The sequence below is a fragment of the Vombatus ursinus genome, unplaced genomic scaffold, assembly GCF_900497805.2.
Source record: "Vombatus ursinus unplaced genomic scaffold, bare-nosed wombat genome assembly UNPS02014797.1, whole genome shotgun sequence".
Classification (NCBI taxonomy): Eukaryota; Metazoa; Chordata; class Mammalia; order Diprotodontia; family Vombatidae; genus Vombatus; species Vombatus ursinus.
The window spans coordinates 3656703-3680439 of record NW_020954575.1 but is presented as its reverse complement, the minus strand read 5'-3'; the positions used below and the strand labels follow the sequence as shown (position 1 = coordinate 3680439).

The following is a 23737-nucleotide window of genomic DNA, read 5'->3' as shown; positions in this document are numbered from 1 at the left end:
GTCCCGGCCCCGGCTTAGGCCCTGGCGGCTGGGGCTAGGCCCCCTCCCCGCCCACCGCTGGCGGCCCCGGGCGCCGCCGGCCCTCCCCCCCATCCCAGACTCCAGCCCCCTCCCCGGCTCGTCTTGATTCTTTCCCCCTCCCCAAGATTCCCTCCCCAAACCCTTTTCCTCTCCTCCCCTGCCAGGCCCCGGACCGACCACCCCTTTCTCCTGTTCAGCTTCTGCTTTCTCTCGGTGCCCATCACACTTTTCTACGACTGGCTTGCCCTGCTCTCTTTCACTCCTTACCCTCTTCCCCCCTTTAAATATGCCGTCGTTCAGGGAACCTGACCCAGAACTCCAAACAAAACCCAACAATTGGAGGCCAATTTTAACAGGAAGACTTCTCCCCTCCTTTTATTTTGCTCATCTTTACTTGCTCACCTTTGTAACTAGCACGGAGCGCTCTGAAACATTGCAAGGATGCCATTTCATAGGGTTTTTTTTCTTTTTAATTACTACTTTGAAAACAAAGTTTTTTTTTTTCCCTTTCCATTTTTGACGATTTTCTAGCTATCTTGCTCTCACTGGAACATTGTATGTGAGTAGAGGGCACGAGTGGAGGAGGTGCTGTAGTGTTGCTTCTGAATGTTTCTATATTTGTGTATATTTTGGTATGCATTTTAAAATATTTTGAGCAGACTGCTCCTTGTTTTAACTGGAGTGAGATGCTTGGGAAAGCTAGGCAGCTAAGGAGGAATGCATTGTGCCAGATTGACCAGGCCTGAAAACATCTCAACTGTTGCAAACTTTCTAGTTTCAAATCTGAAACGCTTAGCTTTTGTTTTTATGTGACTAGTTTGACCTTTTTTGTTTGCCTGTGTGTAAGGGAAACATTAAAGGGATATCATAGTCAGAAAAGTGAATTGAGGGGATGAGGACACAACTAGTTGGCAAGTGTAAGCTGCCGGTCATGTATCAGCAGTTTCATTTTTGGCACCTCCAGCTTTGTACCTTGAAGTCAGACTGAAGACATGTTGAAATACCAGCTGTTAATTTTTTCCCCCACATTCCTAAATTTTAAAGTTTAGAGAAATATCTTCTTATAGTTGGGCTACAGTATAGTCATCCTTTTTGAGCACACAGCTTTCTCTTGAAACTAGGTTTTATCTTCTAGTTTTCTCCAACTTCAGTTTATCTTATATTTTAGTTTTTGTTGTTTTTTATGGTGAGTACAGATCTGACAGTTCATTATAAACAAATAATGGAGACTGCCTAAAACTTTGTGAAGAATTGGAAAGATTTTTATTCAGATGCTCATTTTCATAAAATGTTAATAATTTGCAAATATCTAATTACAAGATACTAAAAAAAAAACTCTTAAGGGGTTTGAAGGAGGCAGTGCTGCATTGGCTCTGGAATGGTGGGGGGGCTGGGTTCAGATCCAGTCTGATATATACTTCCTGTGTAACCTTTGGCAAATCACTTAATCTCCTTGTACCTCAGTTTCCTTATCTGTAAAATGAGCAGGATTGGATTAGACAGCTTCTGAGGTCTTTTCAAGTTCTATATCTTCGTATCCTATGACATTTTTTACCCTTGAGTTTTTTCCTCCAACATTTTTGGCTTTATAGGTAGCCATTTATAAATTGGAATATTCATTGAAGAAACATGTGAGTGACTTCTGCTTGCAAGGCATCTTGAGGTTACAAATATAAAGAAGACATGGTCCCTGTCTTTGAGGAGTCAAATACAGCCGAAATGAATTGTTCTCTAAATATGTTAAATGTTGTGACATAAAGTATAATTTGCATGACTCTTTTTCTTATGTCTTATACTTTAAAGCTTTCTTTGGAAAAGCATGACAATCTCTTTAAGAAACTTTAAAAGACATATTTTGGCTCTATAAGTGTAAGATAACGCAATCACACTTTTTTTTTTTACTTTAGGCTGACTTGACGGGGATTAAATGGAAACGATATGTATGGCAAGGCCCAACTTCTGCCCCAATTCTGTTTCCGGTGACTGAAGAAGACCCCATTTTGAGCAGTTTTAGTCGTTGCCTTAAGGCAGATATACTTGGTGTTTGGCGGCGAGATCAGAGACCTGGAAGAAGAGAATTGTGGATATTTTGGTGGGGTGAGGACCCCAACTTTGCTGACCTTATTCACCATGACTTAGCAGGTGAGAATAATTTTCATATATTTGTAACATAATAGAACATTATGAACCTTTTGGACTGCAGTAAAGATGCAGATTTTCTTATATAACACTAAAAAAAGTTATATCTCAAAAAAAGAAAAAAGGGTAAGTGATCCTGGATGAAGCCAGACTAAGTTTTGATAGGATTTCAGTTCTCTGTGAATATTGATCCTGCTGTGCTCCATTTGTTTTTTACATTGTAGAATTTCTGTGGCAAACTGTAGAATCTTGAATATCTTTCTCCCAGTTACTAATCCCTGTAGGCTTCTGCATCTCCACTATTAGTTTATTTCACATCCAGAGAATGCATACTAACCATTAACCTAAACAAAACAATTCAGAATGTAAATCTGGTACAGTACTTCATTGGATGTATTCTGATGACCAATATAAATGACTTGAATTTTATCTTCTACTGCTGTTTTCTATAAAATAATGATTGATTTATAGCTAGCATTTCAGGCTTCTAACCTTATGATAGTTTTTCCTACGCTTAAAATAATTGATAGGCAACATGTGGTATAGATGTCCAGTATGGCTCTGGAGAGGCAGTATGGATAGAAGTCAAGTCTTTCCTCCAACATGTACTGTTGATATGATGTTGGGCTAGTCACTTAACTTCTCAATGCCCCAGGTGACTCTCTAAAAATATAAATAGCAGAAAATTGCTGATATGCATTGGTTGGAGTTTCCTTACTGGGGATTCTCTATATAGGTGAAATCGTAGGTCTGGCTCTCAAAAAAAATTAAGTTTATAGAAAGTGATATAATGTTTCTTTAATTAAAAAAAAAAAAAAGACTATTGTTACTTGATAGTATGTTTTTTCTTACACTCCTGGGGTCAATCTATACTGTATCCACAGGCAATTGCTCCACTGTTAAAAGTAATTGATTACTTACTTATAAGATGGCAATTATTAAATGAGATGTTTTAATATTGGTATATTAGGGTTGAGGAGCAATCCTGAGATATTTGGATAACTGAAGAGCAGACCTCTTCATTTTAAATTTAGATATACAAAGTTTGTTGCTGTAAATTGACTGTTATTTTTATTTATAAAGATAAGTTTATCTTCAGATGAAATGTAATCTAGGTGTGTTATTTTTATCTGAGACTATTGTTTAGTGAAGATCATCATTTATTTATAGGTTATAGTTATCTTACCCAAATAAGCAAGTTACTTTATATTAGGAATTGAGCATGTAATTAGATTTTATTGAAGAATAAGATGTGTCTGTACAGTAGTGAAACTGATTTTTATGTGTGGTGTGTGGAATCTTCATAATGGTACCTTATTTCTAAATGTGTAGGTATCAATTTTGAATAACCAACCTTTCATCAAAACAATTCACTGTTCATTTGGATTAGAGTATCTGTTAACAGCCTAGTGTAGATTATTGTGAAGGCAATCCATTTTTTTTTTATTTCTATGGGCCTTGGATAAGTCACTTCACTTCTGAAGCCCCTTAAAATGGGAATGTTTGCCCTAATTACCTCTTTGGTTTTTTGTAAATGTACTATACAAATAAGGTAGTATTATTACTGTCCTTAGAAACTTAAGGAGTAGTTCTGGTTATGTGAGATGTCCAAATTTAGAATGGTGGAAGTATCGTTTGTCTTAGGTAACTTTTTTTTTTTAAACCTATACTGATAGTTGTTTTTTGTTTTTAATTACTGTTAGAATTATTTCCTGAAAGTAGTTGAGTTGGTTCTAAACCCTCATCATATCCTGTTCAGTGAGTCTGTCAATAAGTCGTAAAATTTATTTTGAGGTTCATGTAAAAAGTAAATTGTGGTGCTTTCTAATGCATAAAGCAAGAAGGTAGAAGTGGTGACTGACTCCTTGTTATTTTTCTGACTGAATATTAATTTGGGTAGATTACTTTAATCATCATTCAAAAGGCTCATCTGCATTTATCACTAAAATAAATTTGAGGTGGAATGCTTTGATGCTAGAACTTGCATTATTCTTAAGAAAACAAGCATTATCTTAACAGACCATTTTCTAGATCTAGACTCATGGTTAATCAGCTGGACAAGCATTTCTCATACCCTCCCTGTGTGTGAGGTACTGTTAATAATCCCTCAGAATACACAGAAAGGTAAAAAATAGCCCCTGAGTTTGGTGTCAGGTATTATCAGAACAGATGAGTAGATAATAGTTTTATTCTACAGTCTAGCACAGTTATAGCATAGATATCTAACTGTATATGAAAAACATGTTCAATAAGTGGATATTGAATGAATTTAGTGTAAAGTAGAATTAGTAGTTAGGAAGTTACATGCCTTAAAGTTAAGCATGCTACTCTTGGGTATGCATTGAAGTTCCTCTGCGGGTATTTTTCTTTTGGTATCAAATTACGTGTTTTTCCCTTGAAGTTTTTAAGGATTGTTGTGTTTTTTCTAGCGTGGTAACTATTTACCCAGGCTTGAGACATTTTCGGAAAAAGGTCAGTTCTTTAATGTAGTTAGCTTTTAGTGTAAATTAAATGAAGATTGAAGTTTTTTTTTAAACTTTAATTTTTCTGAGCTCCATTGTTTTCTACTTGATTCTTTTTTCAGCAGTTAAGATGTCCTTCTGTATTATTATTGCGCCTTGGTTTCCACATCCCACCCTACTTAAAATTAAAGCAGGCATCTTTCTAGTGCTAGATCTTTAGGGTGATTTGGTATGAGTCAATGTATCTCAACAGGTACACATAGCCAGTAGATGTCAGGGGCAGAACTTGAATGAAATTCTTCAGGCTCCTAGGCTCATGATGTTTTACTGCTTCAATAAAGTGAGTCTACTTTAAAAAATATTCCCGATACTGCTTTTAAAGTATCAAAACAAGGAATTTTCCAAGTATACTTTAACAAATAGCAAATAATTTTTGATTTATCAAAGTGGAAATGATTATTGTGAAAGTCTGAAGTACAATTAGTATTAGTGTATGTGTGTACTTGTTTACTCTCGGAAAACTCATGTTTCAGTTAGTGTAGTCTGTGGATTTTATCAAGTATTTCAGTTTATACAGTACCTATTTACCTATAACAAGTTTAAAATGTTTCTTAAATCAGACCCAAATAGAAGAGTAATGGAGCTCTTTTTAGGTAGTCAGTGTCTCCTTTCCCTTCCCCACATCCTTCCCCCTCCCCTCCCCCCAGGCAATCTGCCTCCCTTTTGGAGTAATTAGTCCCTCCTGTCTCTAGCTCAGCTCTCTCTCTCTCTCTCTCTCTCATCTCTTCCCATCTGTGTCACTCCATTGCTTTCTTTTAAGCTCCCCTGAGAAGAGAGCAGCTGGACAGTGGGGGTGGCATCAGCTGCAGGAGGCAATCCAGAGCTCGAGTGGAGGTGTAGCACTGAGGAAAGGGGAACCGGAAGGATCCAGATGGTAGCTGCAAAGCTCCATTAATTTAACCTGAGCCTACTCTGTATGGACAGTATAAGGTGTTTTGGTTTGTTTACTTGTTTTTGGTAGAACATCTGACATCCTGTCACTCAAATATGACTGTGCTTCTACTTTCTCCATTGATTTGGAAGGAACCTTGGCATTCTCCTTTGGAAAAAAAGGGTAGTAATTCTCCACCTTTTTTACTTAGGTCATCATAGTGATTATGTTGTCAGCTTTTCCATTCTTTAAATGATACACATGATATGGAACATATTCACTTCCAGCTGGATAGAACCCATCCTTAATTTTGTAGTACACCCCATTTGATTATTCTGACAATATTTTGCTTTTATATGGTACTTTTAACAGTTTTGTACAAGTGCTTTATTCATGATAAAGCTTAGCTCAAGTATTTTATTCCCATTTTACAGATGAGCCTCAGATTGACTTGACCTAGTCATGTTTCTGATATGTGGTTCTGCTTTGCCTTACATCTTGAAAGAAATATTAAGTTACTGGGAAGAAGCTCTGCTGTCATCCCTTATTGTCATAACTATTTAACAACCACTGAGTCCTAGTTTTAGTGAAGAAGTGCTATAGTTCAAATGGCACCAACATGAGATAGTTAGTTGATTGTATTTTTATAAGAATAGGTTACTGTATACCTTGTATTTTTGAGGCATTCCTGACTTTTCTTTTTTTTTGAATTGTGATATCCCACCATTGTTTAATGATATTCCTTTTCACACAAAATAGAAGACTTACTCTTTGGCTTTTTTTTTTTTTAAGACTTAAAGAATCTATATGTGTATTGATACCCCTTCCAGTAATTTAAATCGTAGCTCTTCTAAAACTTAGACTGGGTGACAGGAAAAACAAAACAAAACAAAAAACTGGTCACTGTATGTCCAAAATGAATATGGAATTTTTTTTAATTAAAATTTTATTTTGAGAATGTTTTATACTTTGAAATAAATTACTCCCCAAGATGTTAAAAGCAGCAGGGTCAGGAATTACTAATTTTTGGTTTCCAACTTCCTTCTGCCTTTTATACAGGATATCCAAAAATTTTGAGATCTGTATTTTTTCATCATACTAAAATTTCATCCTTTCAATTGATTGAAGTTTCTTAACCTGTAAAAGAAAGATTTGGAGGGACATGGTAGCTAACTTTCAGATTTAAAGGGATAATATATTTTGGGTAACCTCTGTAATTTTTAGTCGGTCTCAAGCAATGACTAGGAGGTGAACTTTGTAGAAATGTAGACAAGATTCTGGCATTAGATGGACTAGATTACCTCTAAGGTTCCTTATAATTCTTTGCTTCTGTGAATATTGTTCTAAATGAATGGGTCATGAGTAGGGCTTGATCATCTTTTTATGAAATGTTTTCTCTGGATGGTGTTATAATGTAATAGGATTTGACCTTAAATGGCGTATTTCTTTTTGATTCACAAGTAGGTAAATAGCGGCCAAGAGAAAGGAGTGAGGGATGGTAACATTAAGATTAATCTGAAAATAATTCGTTTATGCCTTTCTTATAATTTGTCATTTCCTTAATTTCTTTTTTCCCCAAAATGTTAACTGGCTACGTAGAATTGGTTTTGTGCTTTTTTCTTTGCTATGCTTTTAATTTTAAGTAGAAATATATTTTTATTGTTAAAACAAAGATAAAGTTCAATATGCTGAGTTTTCTTTGAATCAGATTTTTCCACATTTAGTTGTATATTGCCAACTAAAGCTTTAATACTTAATAAATAAATATTTGTTGAGTGAAAGATTAGATTTCAGTTAGGGAAATTTATTTTCTAAGACAAGTACAGATATGGACAACTTAAACATTTCTCTGTCATCTTAGAAAATTCATGATATTTTCAACAATTTTGAAATTCAGTTTTCACTTTGGCTTTCATTTGCATATCACATTGAATATTTTGACAGCACTGGATAAAATTTTTTTTTCCTTCGTGGCTAGCTAATTACTCTAGAAACAAAAGGAAGATAATCCAAATTAGTAGTCAAAAAATTTAGAGTTATGTGTAATATTAACTTTTTAAGTGGTAAAGTGTTATTATCATGAATCATACTTGAAGGCTCTGTCACCTTGCATACCCATTATTGCTGCGGGCATACTCTGTTTGTGATTTGGTAGATGATCTTTGTGTAGTGCTGTGGCCAAAAACTTCACATTATGGTCAACCTAATAAGGAGGCTCTGTGAAGTGCTAAGGTAGTCTTAGAATGGCAAATGAGTCTGCTAGTTGAACTTTTGTACCATTTGGGCTCTTCAGTACTCAAGTTGTCAAGTTGTAGATTTACAGAATAGTGGAAAATTTATTTCTATCACCACAGCTTTGTGAGGGAGGTATTAGTATTTACTCTTTACAGATAAGAAACTCAGAGAGGTTGTTTGTTAGTGGCAGAGATCCAAGTTTGTATTCTTTCCACAATATTATGTTGCTGCTTAGAATTCTTGTTCTGTCAGGTATTGTAAATACTTGAAAACAGAGAAACTTACCTTTTCTCCTAGAGAGCAAATAAATGGATTTAAGTAGATTTTAAAGAGACATGAAGCTGTTGGATGAGGAAGCTTTTTTTTTAAAGCAAGTCTCTAAAAGAAAGTTATTATGAGCAGTACAAATCAACAAAATTATAGAACCATAAACTCTAAGTTTATTAGCAGTTTGCTAAAAGGAAACCATGGCTGTAAGAAAATTGGATGAAGTAATAGCATCTTACTAGCTCTTTTCCTTTTCTTTTCAGTCTGTATGCTTTACAGATTTTGTTGTAAAGCAAATTCTTTCTCTATGGTTTTTACCATTGAAGTAGAGAAGGCACTGTCTAGTTTGTAATGTGAAATTTTCTGATTTGAATAACACCTTACTTTAAAGCCAGAAAGAAAGGTGATATGAGGGACTGCTTTACAGACAGAAATACAGGGTATCTATGTGGAGATATTGATCTGGGGTACAACTGAATTTGATGTATAGGAAGGCACTTTATATTTCTTTTTGTGGGTTTTTTTTTTTTTTTTTTTTTTGCTGAGGCAGTTGGGGTTAAGTGACTTGTCCAGGGTCACACAGCTAGTAAGGGTCAAGTGTCTGGTCTGAGACCAGATTTGAATTGAGGTCCTCCTGACTCCAGGGTAGGTGCTCTAAGAAAGGCACTTTATAGTGGCTTGTTCTGTGTGTCAGTTTTACATAACAGCACAATGTTTTGGAACTGGGTAGAGTCCCTTAAATGCCCTATTAGAATTTCCAAGATGTTAATTGTTTGGTTCTGGTCTTTTTTTTTTTTCCTCTTCTTTGCAAAGTGGCAGTGCATTTAAGGCATCATTGTGTTTTTAAAAATAGTTTTTAGTGATACATTTTATTGTATCACAACAGGCACTTCCCAACAAAGATACAAACTGACTTAGAAAATACATCTGCCCTCACCAAAAAGGTTAATTTATTATTGATTTTTAACAGGGAAGAATGTATCCTTTAACTTTGTCAGTGTGGACGTAATATTGGGACTAATATTGCCTGTTATAGACATCAATGAATGCAGTTAAGATTTATACTCATTACTTCCTAGAGAAAGTGAATTCACAGTACTTAAGACAATGCCACACTGTAGTTAGTGTTTGCTTAGTCATTACCATGTCCTTGTAGAAATACTTCAGAGACTTGTTGGCCCTCGATTAGCCTAACTGGTGGTCTAGCCTTCCCTTTGTTTTATGCAAAATTCCCATTAGTGTTAATGAGAACTGTGGGCACTTTGGGGCTTAGGGAGACCCCCCACTGAAAGCATCAAGTTCACCTAAAGTCCTTGAGATATAATTAGAATAATGGAAGAGAGATGCTTGGAAATTAATCAAAGATTGGGCGGAAGAGGGGAGAACAAACTTTAAAAAGCAAAACCATAAAAAGGTTCTTTCAGGTAAACTAATTGCATGTAAGATACAAACTATGTAAAAACTTTGGAGTACAGTTTTTACTTAAATCAATAATTATTTTCTATTTACATTTTAACATCAATGTATTTTTCTGATTTGTAATTGGATAGAATAGGGTTTCTTAAGTGGATACATTTCATGGGGTTTCTGAACTTGGAGCTTTTAAAATAGTTTGGCAACTATTTCAATATAATTGGTTTCCTTTGTAATCTTATGTATTTTATGTATTTAAAAACATTGTTCTGAGAATGGGTTCACCAGACTGCCAAAAGGATCCATGACACACACAAAAATGAAAAACCCTTGGCATCGAGTCTAGAATGGCTTAACTATTTTATGTACTGTGGAGTTTAGAATTTTTAATCCTTATTTATATAAATATGTATACATATATTAAAAGCAGTCTTAATTTTAAAAAGTTATCTCTACATTAGAGACATTAAGTATTTGTATAGACAAATAATGAATATAATTAAATAAGTAGTATAGTAGCATGCATCTTCTCAGGAGCTAAGGATTTTTTGAGATAAAGAGAAAGCATGTTAAAAATAGTTTACAATAAGATTAGGAATCGAGAGGTAGTAGGCTAAACACTGGCTAACACTGGCTTATGAGCAAGGAAGAATTTATAAAATTAAGTAGTGTTATAGATAGTTGACGCAGGAATCTGTTAATATGTTTATTCTTAAAATGATCCTGCAGGGAAAATTGGCTGGGCCTCCAAGAATATTGGTATAAATACTTTATTCTTTCAGCTACACCCAAATATGCTTGTAATTTAGATCATTAAATCATTTAGGTAAATTAGTATATACCTTTTTTTATACTGCCTAAGCTAATATTTTTAATTGTGAATGGCTGTCACCATGAGTTTATTTTTAAAATAAAGTGAAACTTAAAAGCATTGTGGTTTTGGATAGAAGGTCATATCCATGTAATTAGTATGGGAAGAAATGTTCCATTTTATGATAAATTTAGACATAAAATATCAGTGGTTAAAAAGAAATGGGGCTCTTAATTTTGACACTCAAGATTTTCAAAATGGTTTTGTTTTTCCATTTGACTTCAAATTCACATTTTAGAGTGACCAGAAATAGTAAGCTTTTAGAAACACCATAGTTGATTTGAAAGACTTCACTGTAATTTAAGGGACATTTTAAAGAACAACATAAAATCAACTGTTTAACCTTTGTAATGGTTCAGAGTTTATAGTGCAGTTAAAGTCCACTATCATTAAGCTTTCTAGTTAATGTTTGTTTTGTTGTATTACCCATGTGTTGTGTAAGCTCTGAATTAGCGAGTGTAAGCTCTGATAGCTGTACCCTTCAATATATACATAGCCAGCTTTATTTTAAAACTTCTTGGGTTTTCCCTTTGTAATAAAAAAAAAATTAGTTATCTGTGTGTAAATAGGTTTTGCAAATTTTAAAGATGCTGGCTATATGCATGTTGCAATCAAAAGATTACTCATACTTAAAATAATTTAAAGGATGTAAATATAAATTCCTGAAGTAGTCTTAAGAGTAACTCTGATAATTTGTAGCAAGATTTAGAGCTTTGCTTTTGATAAGGGGATTGGGGAATGAAAATGTTTGTAATGAATTATACCCAGAATAGTCTCAAGTATTCTTAGGCTTGTATTTATTTTTAACAAGTGGGCAAATACCCTTAGCTCTCAGAATAGTTAATACTGTATTTTAAAAATTAGGATGATTTAATGGAGATAGTTATAAGAATCTATAAATGAATACTTTCTATGAAATTTTATTTTTAAAGATAAGTTTTTGTAAAGATAAATTTTCAATTTAATATTCCTTGGGAATGGGGGATGGGGACTGGACTTATGATTTCATTGGTCTAAGCAGTTCCTGGTTGAAGGAAATTCTTTCTTCTGATGCAGGTTAGCACCTTATCTGCAACTCTTAGGGTTAGAGAGTTGCCTAGAACATTTAAAGATTAAGTGACTTGTTCAGAGTCAGGTCACCCGGCCAATAGTGTCAGAGGTAGGACTTGAACCCAGATCTTCCTGGTACTGATGGGAGTTTTCTATCTGCCATGCTTTTTCTTTATTCCTAAGAATTGCTTAGTTGAAATGGGAACTAATATATTTAAAGATAAAGTTATATATGCTAGTTATGTAGTAGATGAGGATTTTCACCAACTCCCCCAAAAAGTGACTGTTTGAAGTGGAGGGGGGTAGTTTACAGGGGGAACAAGTTGAGTGAGAAAAATTAGGAGAGTAACTAATAAATAAGACAGCTTTTAAAAAACCTGGTATTTTAGGCATAAATATTTCCTTCGGAACTTACACCATCAATTAATGTGATTAAGATACTTAAGGTAGCTTAATGGGACAATCATTTAATAAAGCCACTATTTTATGTTTTAAGTCAAGTTTTCTTGACTTAAGTTTTGCGATCTTATTTGTTAAAAATGTCAGATTATACATGGAAAAATGTAAATGATTATGGTTTTGAGTATCTTGTGGAAGTAGAGCTCATGAATACAGAAATTAGAATGTAACTTTTAGGTTTTTCTGAAAAACCTATTGCATGACTTTTTTTTAAGTAGTGTTTTTTTTTCCTTCTTACTGGCATTGTAGAAGAAGAAGATGGAGTGTGGGAGAATGGACTTTCCTATGAATGCCGTACTCTGCTTTTCAAAGCAGTCCACAATCTTTTGGAGAGGTGTTTAATGAACCGTAACTTTGTACGAATTGGCAAGTGGTTTGTGAAACCTTATGAAAAAGATGAAAAACCTATAAATAAAAGGTAAGACATCTTGCCTTAACTTTCATTTGTTATTTGAGTTTGTTTTTCATTGGGGAAAACAGTTATAAAGAAGATCTGGAATAAGACAAACTCTGAAGTTTAGATTTATGTTCCATTTTACATATTCTAAGAATTTCCCTGTATCCAATGTAATTTTCCCAAAACAGTGGCATAGATTCATTTTGTATAGTATAAATGTAAATTGAAAGGAGTAGTAGGTAAGGAGATTACATCTACTAAAGTGAAATCTTCTTTGATGGTTGGTAATTTAAGAAAATTGGTTTATCAAACTTGTTAGGTACTTGCTGTGTACAAAATACTGAGGATGCAAATATGGAAAAAATTAGTCTTCGCCCTAAAGGAGCTTATAGTCTAATGGGGAATATGACATGTACACAAGTAAGTATGCTATAAGTTGTACTATGACAGGGACAAAAGATACAAAATAGGTTACTTTGTAAGAGATCCAAAGATATTATAAGAAATTGAGAACCGAGAAATAATTTTCAGCTTGGAAGAACATAGTATTTTGTCTGAAAAGGCTTTGTAAAATCATAAATTTAGACATCATTTAGTGTAAGACTCTCATTTTATGGATGAGGAAAATGAGGCCCAGTGAGGTTAAGTAACAGTACCAAGATTACACAAAAGGAATAAGTTGTAAAGCTAGGAAATGAACCCAGGTCCTCTGACTCCAAATCTAACTTTCTGCTGTACCATAATGATCTGAGGTGTAGTACCTGAATTTCGTCAAGAAGGAATAAAAGAATTTCTATAAACAGCTGTGTAGGGAATACGCCCCACATATGGGTAGTTGTGGGCAACTGGGTGGCACAGTGCATAGAGTGCTAGGTCTGGAATCAGGAAGACTCATCTTCCTGGGTGCAAATCCAGCCTAAGACACTTAGTAGCTGTGTGACCCTGAGCAAGTCACTTAACCCTACTTGCCTTGGTTTCTCCATCTATAAAATGAGCTGGAGAAGGAAATGGTAAACCATTCTAGTATCTTTGCCATGGAAACCCCAAATGGGGACACAAGGAATAGGAAATGACTAACAACAAAAAGAACATGGGGAATAGCCTGTGTAAATGAATAGAGGTAGGAGAGCAGAAAATTCAATCAGAGGAAAAAAGCTGCTATTCTAATTTTCCTGGGATGTGTAAAGAGTAGTATGAAATAAGGGTAGGTTGAAGTTCCTAAAACGCATTTAGGACACTGAACTCAATGTTAGGTGGTAGTTGTGGGAATGGTGGGGTGATGTAGCCTGCCTTAAAAAACTTATGGTGATTGGAAAGATTAAGACACATTATACAACTGTAATAGACAGTATTAAGTGCTGTAGGAAGTTATAAATCGAAATACCATGAAATGTTGTCAACATGAAGACCATTGAAAACTTTATGGAAGAGGTGGCATTTGATTTGAACCTTGAAAAATAAAGAAGAAGGAAATAGTATGTGACTTGAGCCTTGAATAATAAGTAGGAATTCACCAGGCAAATAAAGAGTGGCATTCTCCTCACGGGGGAAAGGCAGGAATATGCAATGTGTGCAGTAGAACAGTAGGGGATGAATTGCAAAGGTAGGGCCATACTAGATTGTAGGCTTTGATTGCTAAGTAAAAGATTTGGAATTGTACTCTAAATCACAAAATCTCAACATTGGAAGGGATCTTGGATATCTAGTACAATACATGACTGCTCAAAAATCTCCTTTACAGTATACCAGACAAATAATCTAGCTCCTGCTAGAAGACTTCTAGTGTGTGTTGGGGGAACCCTGTTCCTCTCCAACATAGCTCATTCTTTTGTATAGTTCTGACACATTGGCTTTGTGACCCTAGGAAAGTCGCTTAACCTCTCAGTGCTCTGGGTAGCTCTCTAAAACCTTAAATTGCAGAGAGGCTGCTAAGCTGTAGTGGTAGGAGTTTTTCTTAAACCAGAAGTTTGCAGGGCTAGTCTCTAGTTTTAATTTTTGGAAAGGTTTTCTTTACATTGAAGTAGAATCTGCCCTTATTTGCAACTTTTGATGATCTAGTTTTCCTAAACAGAACAAGTCTAAACTTTCTGCGTAATAGCCCTAATGACCTTAAGCCTCTTCCCTATTCTGATTCTCTTCCTCTGGATTTTCCTTAGCAGGCTCATGTTCAAGTCTGTCAGGAACTTTTTAGGTCTTAATTTTGTCATTCATTATGTTAACTATTCTTCCCAGCTTTGAATCATCTGCAAATTTGATAAGTAGACCAGATTATACCTTAAAAGCATCAGTAAAAAAGTTTGGGGAAAAAAAATAGCAAGAAAAATCCCTGGTGCAGTGTATTAGAGATCTCCTTCCAAGCTGACATTGAGCCATTAATGACAACTTTTTTAGACCTTGGCCATTCAAACTCCAAATCTTGTATTAATTATTATCATCTTACCCACATGTCTGTCTCACATGTCTGTCTCATTGACAAGGGATAGTACATGAGATTTCAGCCATAGGGAGCCATTAAAATTGGTTGAGGAGAAGGGTATGCCAGATCTAAAAACACAATAAGGAAGATTATTCTGACAGTAGAATGAAGGATGGATTGGAGGGCAAAAAGAACAGGAAGGACCTATTGAGAGGCTATTGAGATATTCTAGGCAGGTGTAGTGAAGGTGTATATTATAGTGAAGGCAGTAGGATTAGAAAACCTTTCAGTATTTTATTGTGTAAGTGAAGTTGGACATCTTCATTAGGAAAATTATTCTGGCACTTTGTGAAAGGCATTTTAGAAAATGGAGAGACTAAGGATAGACCAGTTTAGATCATTACAGTAGTCTAGATAATAGATGGGAAGGGCCTGAACCAGTTTGGTAGTTTGGTAGTTTGGAATGTGGAAAGGAAGGGATAGGAAAATTTGGGGAGGTTCAAATAAACAGAACTTGACAACCATTTGACTGAATGTAGTGAAGAAGGAAGAGTCACGAATCCAAGAGAAATAGCAAATTTGGGAGGTGGGTGGATTTTTGTTTTTGGTTGGGGGAGAAGGGGCAGAGAGATGTTCAGTTGTTTAAGCAGGTTTAGGGTTGTGATGGAACTTAACCCGGGGAGATAAAAGTAGACAGTTGTAAATGTGTGACACAGATAAAGGCTGGATGTATAAATTAAATCTTCTGTTCAGGTAAGGCAGTGGGAGTGGATGAGATCTCCAAGAGAGATTGAGAAGAAGGCTGAGGACAGAACCTTGGAGGACATTAATGCTTAGGGTACAAGAAGCAGATGAATAAGCAAAGGGGTAAAAAAGAGCGGTCAGACAAGAGGTGAATTGAGAAAGAACAATATCATGGAAAGAAGAGAAATTATTAATAAATATGGGAATTATCAGTTCTATAGACTAGAAAAAGTCAAAGGGGATGAGAACTGAAGGTTGCTGATTGTGTATGTAGATTGTATATGAAACGGAATCTTATTACATACAACTTGCTTTAAAGTGTATGTGTGTGTATGTATATATATGAATAGAACAAATTCAACAGATGAGTTTCAAAGTTGTCTTGTCCACTGTTTCCTTCTGAACTTCTGTTCTCTTCTTTGCATTTAAAAAAAAAATTGCTTCAAAGACCCCCTCCCTTTGGTTTCACTATTACTTCTCTCTCTCTAAATTTAAAAAAAAAAACAAAAACCAAAAACTTTCCTATATAATAAATAGTCAAGCAAAACGAATATATATGTTATACATGTCTGAAAATGTATGTTTCATTTTGCACCTTAAGTTAGTGGCTGTCATTCTTTCAGCATGGATCCTCTGGAGTTAGTGCTTCAATAATAGTTATTAAATATTTTGAAGTTGGATTTCTTTACAGGATTATAGTCACTGTATAAGTTGTTTTCCTAGTTCTCATTTAACTCTGAATCAAGTATGTAAGTCTTCCCAGGTTTCTCAGAGTCTATCACTTCTGTCATTTCTTACAGTGCCATAATATTCTGTTATATTCATATGCCATAATTTTTTCAGTCATTCCTCAGTTAATGAGTGTCTCCTTAGTTTCCAGTTCTGTATGGCTATTGATAGCGTGGATTTCTTTCTTTGATAATTGTTTGTTCATATCCTTACTTTAAGCCATTTATTCAGAAATGGCTCTTATTTTTACATGTTTGAATCTGTTCCATAGATAACCTAGATAGCAAACCTTTATCTGAGTAGCTTGTTGCAAAGACTTCCTAACTGTTTCCCTTTTAAGTTTAACTGCATTGATTTTTGTCTGTACAGAAGCTTCTGTTTTATGTAATCAGTGTTGTCTATTTTATCTCCTGTTGATCCTCTGTTCCTCCTTTGGTCTAGAAGTCTTTCCCCATCCATGGTTGGAAAAGTTATCTCCATTCTGTGCTTTAATTTATGATGTGACCATAAGGCCTTTGAATTGAGCAATTGTGTGGTCAGTGGAGACCTCATAGGGCATAATTGAAGTAAAAGAGCAGGAAACCAGATTGCTGGAGGTTGACGATTGAGTGGATGGTGAAGTAGAGGCAGCAGGTGTAGATAGTTGAGCACATTTATTGATAATTCATTGTACATGTCTATATGCTTAGCAAGCATCATGGGGAAAACAGTTGAACTTTATTTTTCTGAATAGAAGTAAAACTAACTTGTATCATACTGTACATAGTGTGTTTCTGGGGGCCGTTATTCAACCTAGTGTGTCCAAATTCATGTGAAGAAAAGCTTTTTTATTCTATAAAATTCTTCAGCCTTTAAGGAGTTTATAGTTTTAGTTGAGGTTACAATTTTTTTTTTTAACATTCAGTAGTATTGGGGGCAGCTAGGTGGTGCAGTGGATAAAGCACCAGCCCTGGAGTCAAGAGGACCTGAGTTCAAATCCAGACTCAAGACACTTGACCCTTACTAGCTGTGTGACCCTGGTCAAGTCACTTAACCCCATTGCCTAGCCAAAAAAGAAAAGAAAAAAAAATTCAATTGTATTTTATTTTTTTCCAATTACGTGTAAAGATAGTTTCCAGCATTCATTTTTGTAAGATTTTGAGTTCCACATTCTCCTTCCCTCTCTTCTCTCAAGACAGCAAGCAATCTGATATAGGTTATACATGTACAATCATGTTAAACATTTCTATATTAGTCATGTTGTGAAAGAAGAATCGGAACAAAAGGGAAAAACTACGAGAAAGAAAAAACAAAAAAAAAGAATAGTATGCTTCAATTTACATTCAGACTCAATAGTTCTTTCTCTGGTTGTGGTTAGCATTTATATCATGAGTCTTTTGGAATTGTCTTGGATCATTGTATTGCTAAGAAGATCTAATTCTGTGACAGTCGATCATCACACAATGTTGCTGTTACTATATACAGTGTTTTCTAGTTCTGCTCAGTTCACTCAGCATCAGTTCATGTAAGTCTTTCTAGGTTTTTCTGAAATCTGCCTGCTCATCATTTCTCATAGAACAATAAGAGTACCATTATATTCATGTACCACAACTTGTTCAGCCATTCCCCAATTGATGGGTGTCCCCTCAATTTCCAGTTTTTTGCTAGGTTGTGGTTACAATTAGGTACATTTTACAATACTACTTGGCATGGTAGTTTATGTAGATGGATGTACAGAAAATTTTAAGATAGAAATCCCTTTGGAGTAGCATAGGAAGGATACATGAAGACTTGTTGATATATTTTAACTATGCTATATATTTAACTATTTACTATAGTCATATATCTAACTATATATGCTATATCTTTATATACTACAGTATATAGTGTATATATAGCATGTATTATATATATAATTGTATTCAGCCCATTTTGAGGCAGAAGCATAATGCTCTCTTTTCTAATTTTGACAAAGATTAGTTATTAAAACTGGCTAGGTAGCTTGTGAAAAACTTAATTGACCAAGGAAAAATTATACTCAAAATTATTGGGATTTGAACGTTGTGAGAAGAGAAAAATGTTATACTTTTTGGGTTCCTGTTATTCTTGATGTTGTTGTTCAGTTGTGTCTGACTCTTCATGATCCCATTTGGGGTTTTTTTCTTTTGTTTGTTTTTTGGTGAGGGAATCAGGTTTAAGTGACTTGTCTGTGGTCACATATTAAGTATCATGTGTCTGAGGTCAGATTTGAACTCAGGTCTTCCTGACTCCAAGGCAGGTGCTCTGTCCACTGTACTACCTAGCTGTCCTCTTCTACTCCCTCAAATCCTCTCCCCCCCATTTGGGGTTTTCTTGGCAGTGATAGTGGAATAGTTTGCCATTTGTTTCTCCAGCTCACTTTACAGATGAGGAAACTGAGGCAAACAGGGTTAATTGACTTGCCCAGGATCACACACCTAGTAAGTATCTGAAGCTGGATATGAACTCAGATCTTCCTGACCCTATGCCTGGTGCTGTATTCACTGGATCACCTAGCTGTTCTCATTGGGTTTCCTGTCTCCTACTAATAACTGTCATATGACTAAGTAGGCAGAGAAGTGAGCAGGGGAAAATAGGTTTAAATTTCTGTGACAAATATTTAATGTATACCTTTTTAAAAGATTCAACTTCAGGACATTTAACTTTTAGAATAGCCTACCAAACAGGGTGGTAGAATGCTATCTGAAATGATCTTCAGAAGTCAGTTACAAATAAAAAACAGGCAGCTGGGTGGCGCAGTGGACTAGCCCTGAAGTCAGGAGGACCTGAGTTCAAATCCAGCCTCAGACTAAACACTTGACACTTACTAGTTGTGTGACCCTGGCAAGTCACTTAACCCCAATTGCCTAAAACAAACAAACAAACAAAAAAAGAAATAAAAAACAAATGATAGGTGGCATAGTAGATAAAAGTGCTAGACCTGAAGTCTAAGACTTGCATTCACATCCAACCAGAGACACTATCTTGGGGACTTTGAGTAAATCACTTAACCTTTTGTCTGTCACAGTTTCCTCATCTGTAAAATGGAGTTAAAAACAGCACCTAACTTCAAGGGTTATTGTGAGAGGATAAAAAAAGATATTTGTAAAGTGTTTTGTAAACTTTAAAACACTATATAAATGCTAGCTATTAGTATTATATTTATTATTTTGCCTACTTTTTTAAAGCAAGAGATTAAACAAGATGATAAAGATACTTTTACAATCCACTTAGAACAGTGCCTTGCATATAGTAGGTAATAAATATTCATTGAATTGATTTTCCTGGAGTCTTTGACACTTTTAGTCCAGTGCCTGCAACCATTTTCCTTATTTGCTTACTTCTGACTCCCTGCCCTGCCTTAGGGGTAGATCTCAAAGCATTTCAGTGTCTTCCCACACTGGTCAATTCATGGATCACCAGCCCTAGATCTCTACTCCAACCAACTTTTGGGTGGTCAGGCTTGATGAAATGCTGCACAGCCTTCCATGTGCACAGTGTCCTGTTCTGGTGACCTGTCCCATTCCCTTTTTTCCTTAGTTCTTTGGCCAGGCACAGGCAATTCAGAGCCTGCTCTCCTTGTCACTGGTAGTTCAGAGCATTGGAGCGAGTTTGGTGCTTCCAGGTTGCAGTTCCTAGCAGGCTTTTCTCCAGAAGGACTTTGGTCACACTGTTGTTGAGGCCCAAGGAAACTTCCATATCCTGGAGTCAGGGTGTCTACAGCACTGGAAGGAAGGAGAAGGGACCAGGGTGTAGGAATGGGTTTTGATGTTTGATATAGGCCTGTGTTCTGTCTTTGGTGGCAGAAGTTGGGGGAGAGGGGAGAGTGTTGTGCTGATGTTAGCTCAAGGTAATTGAGCATCAGTTCCTGGATTTTGGGTTGGATTGGGTTTTTTTTGTTTCCAACTTTTTTTGGATTCTTGGTGTCCTAGGCCATGGAAACAACTTTGGTGCATAATTTCTGTTTTGGGGAGGTTTGAGAGGTCACAGGGATTGGAGAAAATGTCTAGTTTGCCATCTTATTGCTCACATGACCCCCATTGAATTAATTTAATAAAGATACATGTTATGTTTGGGAAGGAGGAAGAAACATTAGTAGATGAGGTATTCTTAAGCTATTTTATTAATAACAGTCTTGTTACTTCCAGTGTTATTTTTTAGATGTGGTTCCCATAGAGAATTATTGCAAGTGTTTGTTTAGTTCATTGATATCTATGTGAAACTTATTGCAGAAAAATAGTTGTCTATACTACGTGTTAGCTTGTATACTCATAAATTCCTGATACATCTAGGAAGATATTTATGGTAGAAAAAGATCATTAAGATCAACTTTTAGATACATGCTATCTAGTAGGTTAGTAGTATATATTGATACATGAAGTTTGCATCTTCATCAGCTGTTTAAATTCCCTAGAAGGTATAAAAAACTTTATCTTCTTATGGAAGTTATTTCATTTTACTCTTCTTCCCCAACCAGAGAAGGGAGAATTGTACTCGACTTTTCTACGAAATTAATATAAAAATCTAATGTTCTGTTGTTAAATCTGTTTTTGGAATTTGTACCCTGCAGTAAAAAGCTGTTGATCTTTGACCTCAACTTGAAGAAGCTGTGTAGGTTGGTGACTCATGAAGGATGAGATGAATCCTTGCCAGGTATAAAACAATAGAGACTGGATCAGAGGCACAGTTGCATACAATCTCTAAGTCTGACCCAGGGACTAAGTATCTTTTTAAGAAGGTGACATACTATTCAGTCTAATGAATTATGAGATATTTCAGCATTGTGGGCAAGAGAGAATGGGAACTTCCCCCTCTCCCACTTTTTTTTTTTTAAAGGAGGAAGAGTGTCTCTATGGGATTTTTCCCTACAAAATGAATGTATTATGTTTATGTGTATGAAAACCACTAATTGCCTGGAAAAACTCCTGAAAGCCAGTTACTGAAATGGAGTTTAATTTGCAGACTTTAAGAAATCAAGTTTGACTATAGTCCTAATTATTTCCCCTTTAAATATAGGGCTCTGTTGGAGGTAGCAACACCTGTAGGCAGAATTTCATTCCATTGAACTAACTTGGGTTTTGACGAGTGTAGGGCTATGACAATTACTGCCTTTTGTCGTCCCTTCTCTCATAAGCCAGATGAATCAGTTATTGTGTCTTTTAGACAGCAGTGTGGAGAGGACAGAGTCCCAGCAATGTCCCAGATTGCCTACAAAAGACCTATTTTTATTAGCAATGGACCATTTAGATTGGGATTATAGTTTCTGTAGTTTCTACAGCTTTCTTCTTGCTTCTCGTGTTTATCTGTTCTAGACAAGTAGATCTACTTGTAGCCAGCCCTCTTAGTGCTTGTTATCAAGGGTAGACTTATATGTTAATTTTGTATTCGGTAATTGTTTTTTGATGAACGAAATCTATGCCACAGGAGCATAGTGTCTGGAATTCCAAACTTGGAGTCAGGAATGTTTTACTTCATATTTAGCCTCTATCACTTAATAATTTTATGACCGTGAGCAAATTACTAAGTCGCTCTGAAAAGAGTAGGTCATAAGTTGGTTTGCATTCTTCATCCATAGAATAAGTTCCAACAGTGTCAGAATCACAAATCCTTTTTATATTGACTCAGAATAGCACTCAGTATGTAAATACAGTTTCTAGTTGTCTGTAGTGCTAAATTCTCTAAGATTAGCATGGTTTGAATTCCATGTCTTCAAACTTTCCAGACATTTTCACGAGACAATTTAATTCTTAAAAATTATTCTCCTCTTTCTGATGAGGAAAAAAATGTTTTTGGCTATCCTTTGACAGAACAAAGTTCACTTCTAGTAAATATAAATGAAGTGAGAATGTGTTTAATTTCCCTAAAAACTGAGGTTTACTCATTAATTAAAAAAATAATAAACGGACTATTCAATTAATAGTCTTCAGAATGGGAATTTTTAAGGCATCTAGATAGCTATTACAACACAGGGAATGCTGTAAGGCATGAAAACTTGAAAATAGTTTGCACCCTATCAAAATCACTTGCATTGTGCAGTTTCAAGTGATGGGAGATAATAAAACTCCAGTGCTTGCAATTGTAGGCCAGAATAACAATGTTGTTTCTACATATTCTTCAATGTATTGCTCAGATGTTAAGTTCTAGAAGGTGTACAAAAGGTCCATAGATAATAAAGCTGTTAAGCCTTATCTGGATAGAGGTAGTTTTTATCTTTTCTTGGGAATATATTGCAAATATTTTCATCGAAAAGTGTATTCTTGTTACTTTAATAATAGTATTAGCAATCTGTTCTTGAAAGTTTACAGTAAAGGCAGGGCTGCCTAAGGGAGTAAACCTCCCTTCTCATTCCCCTGCCACCCCAAAAATAGGTTGTAGTTTAGCATTTCTTTAGACTAATTGTGACTTTGAGCACAGAAAAGCTAAGAGGTTTGACGGACTTCCCAGTAGTAATAGGTACTATATAGTATTTTGAGGTTTGCAAAGCACTTTACTATATTATCTCTAGGATAATCTAATAGTAATGCTAAGAATAGGTCAGCTGTGGTAGAATGAATATATGAATGTATATATACACACACACATACATAAATGACTTGGATATTCTGTAGGCATGTTTTCATCTATTTAGTTTGCACAGTTCTAATACTTAAATAGGGAGCATTCCATTCTACACTAGGAAAAATATGGTCTCTCTTTTCTTCGTTTCATAAATGCTATATACCCCATCCATGTTTGTCATATGTATGTTGAGTTCTGAGTTCCTGGAAAGCACGAATTCCTTTTCTTTTCTCTCTCTCTCTCTCTTTTTTTTTTTTTTTTTTGCATACTTGGGTGCCCAAATATTTTGTGAATAAAGTGTTGTAAAGATTAAAATGCTGTGAAGTCCTGAATAGTGTCTCAAAATAAAAGTCGCTCTGAATTCAAGGTTTAGTGCTTTATATTGCTATTTATTGGTTTTATTTTTTGCCATGTGGAATTAAAGGTAATGGTAATGATGATTAATTTTTAAAGTATAATACTTCATTTAATTTACTACAGCAATATTTAATATTCAGAAATTGAAGTAATTTTTCATGTTTTTACATGTAAAAATCTTCCTATACTTTGCACAAAAATGATTTTCTTTTTTAAAACTTTTTTTTTAAACAACAGTGCTAATGAGACTGTATTAAGAACATGTGCTAAGAGTATAACCAGTGATATTTTTCTCCTGTAGACAGCTGGAATTGAAAGCTGCATTGAAAGTAGGACAGTGCAGGATAAACAGCAGGAGTAAGAGCAGTGATCACGTGACTGTCTCTTTGGAATATTGGGTTGCTACAGAGACCTCTAGGAGACAAATTTAGCAGTTTATATCCGAAAGCTATATTCTTATTTCTTCCTTAAAAATACAAATGGGCATTTTAGGAGAGTAAAAGGAGTATCAGAAAAGGGGAATGTACTTTTCATAGAGTAGTAAGACTTAATCTTGTCTTGAATGTTTGACAACTAAGACGTTTAATTTAGTTTTTGTACATTTTGTTTAGGTATTTGTTTCCATTTTCATTGGAGTCAGAAAAGAGCTAAATGATTTAAATTTTTTTCTTTGGAAAATTTATTAACATGT

The 23737-nt window shown here is 35.2% G+C and overlaps 1 protein-coding gene across 1 annotated transcript in view; it reads left to right on the top strand.

The window, feature by feature from the left end:
• MED13 (mediator complex subunit 13) overlaps positions 1–23737 on the top strand; it is a 92961-nt gene that overhangs the window by 244 nt on the left and 68980 nt on the right. Inside the window, exons 2-3 of the mRNA XM_027870309.1 lie at positions 1929–2163; positions 12098–12266. Coding sequence (XP_027726110.1) covers positions 1929–2163; positions 12098–12266 — 404 coding nt within the window. The remainder of the gene's footprint in view (positions 1–1928; positions 2164–12097; positions 12267–23737) is intronic.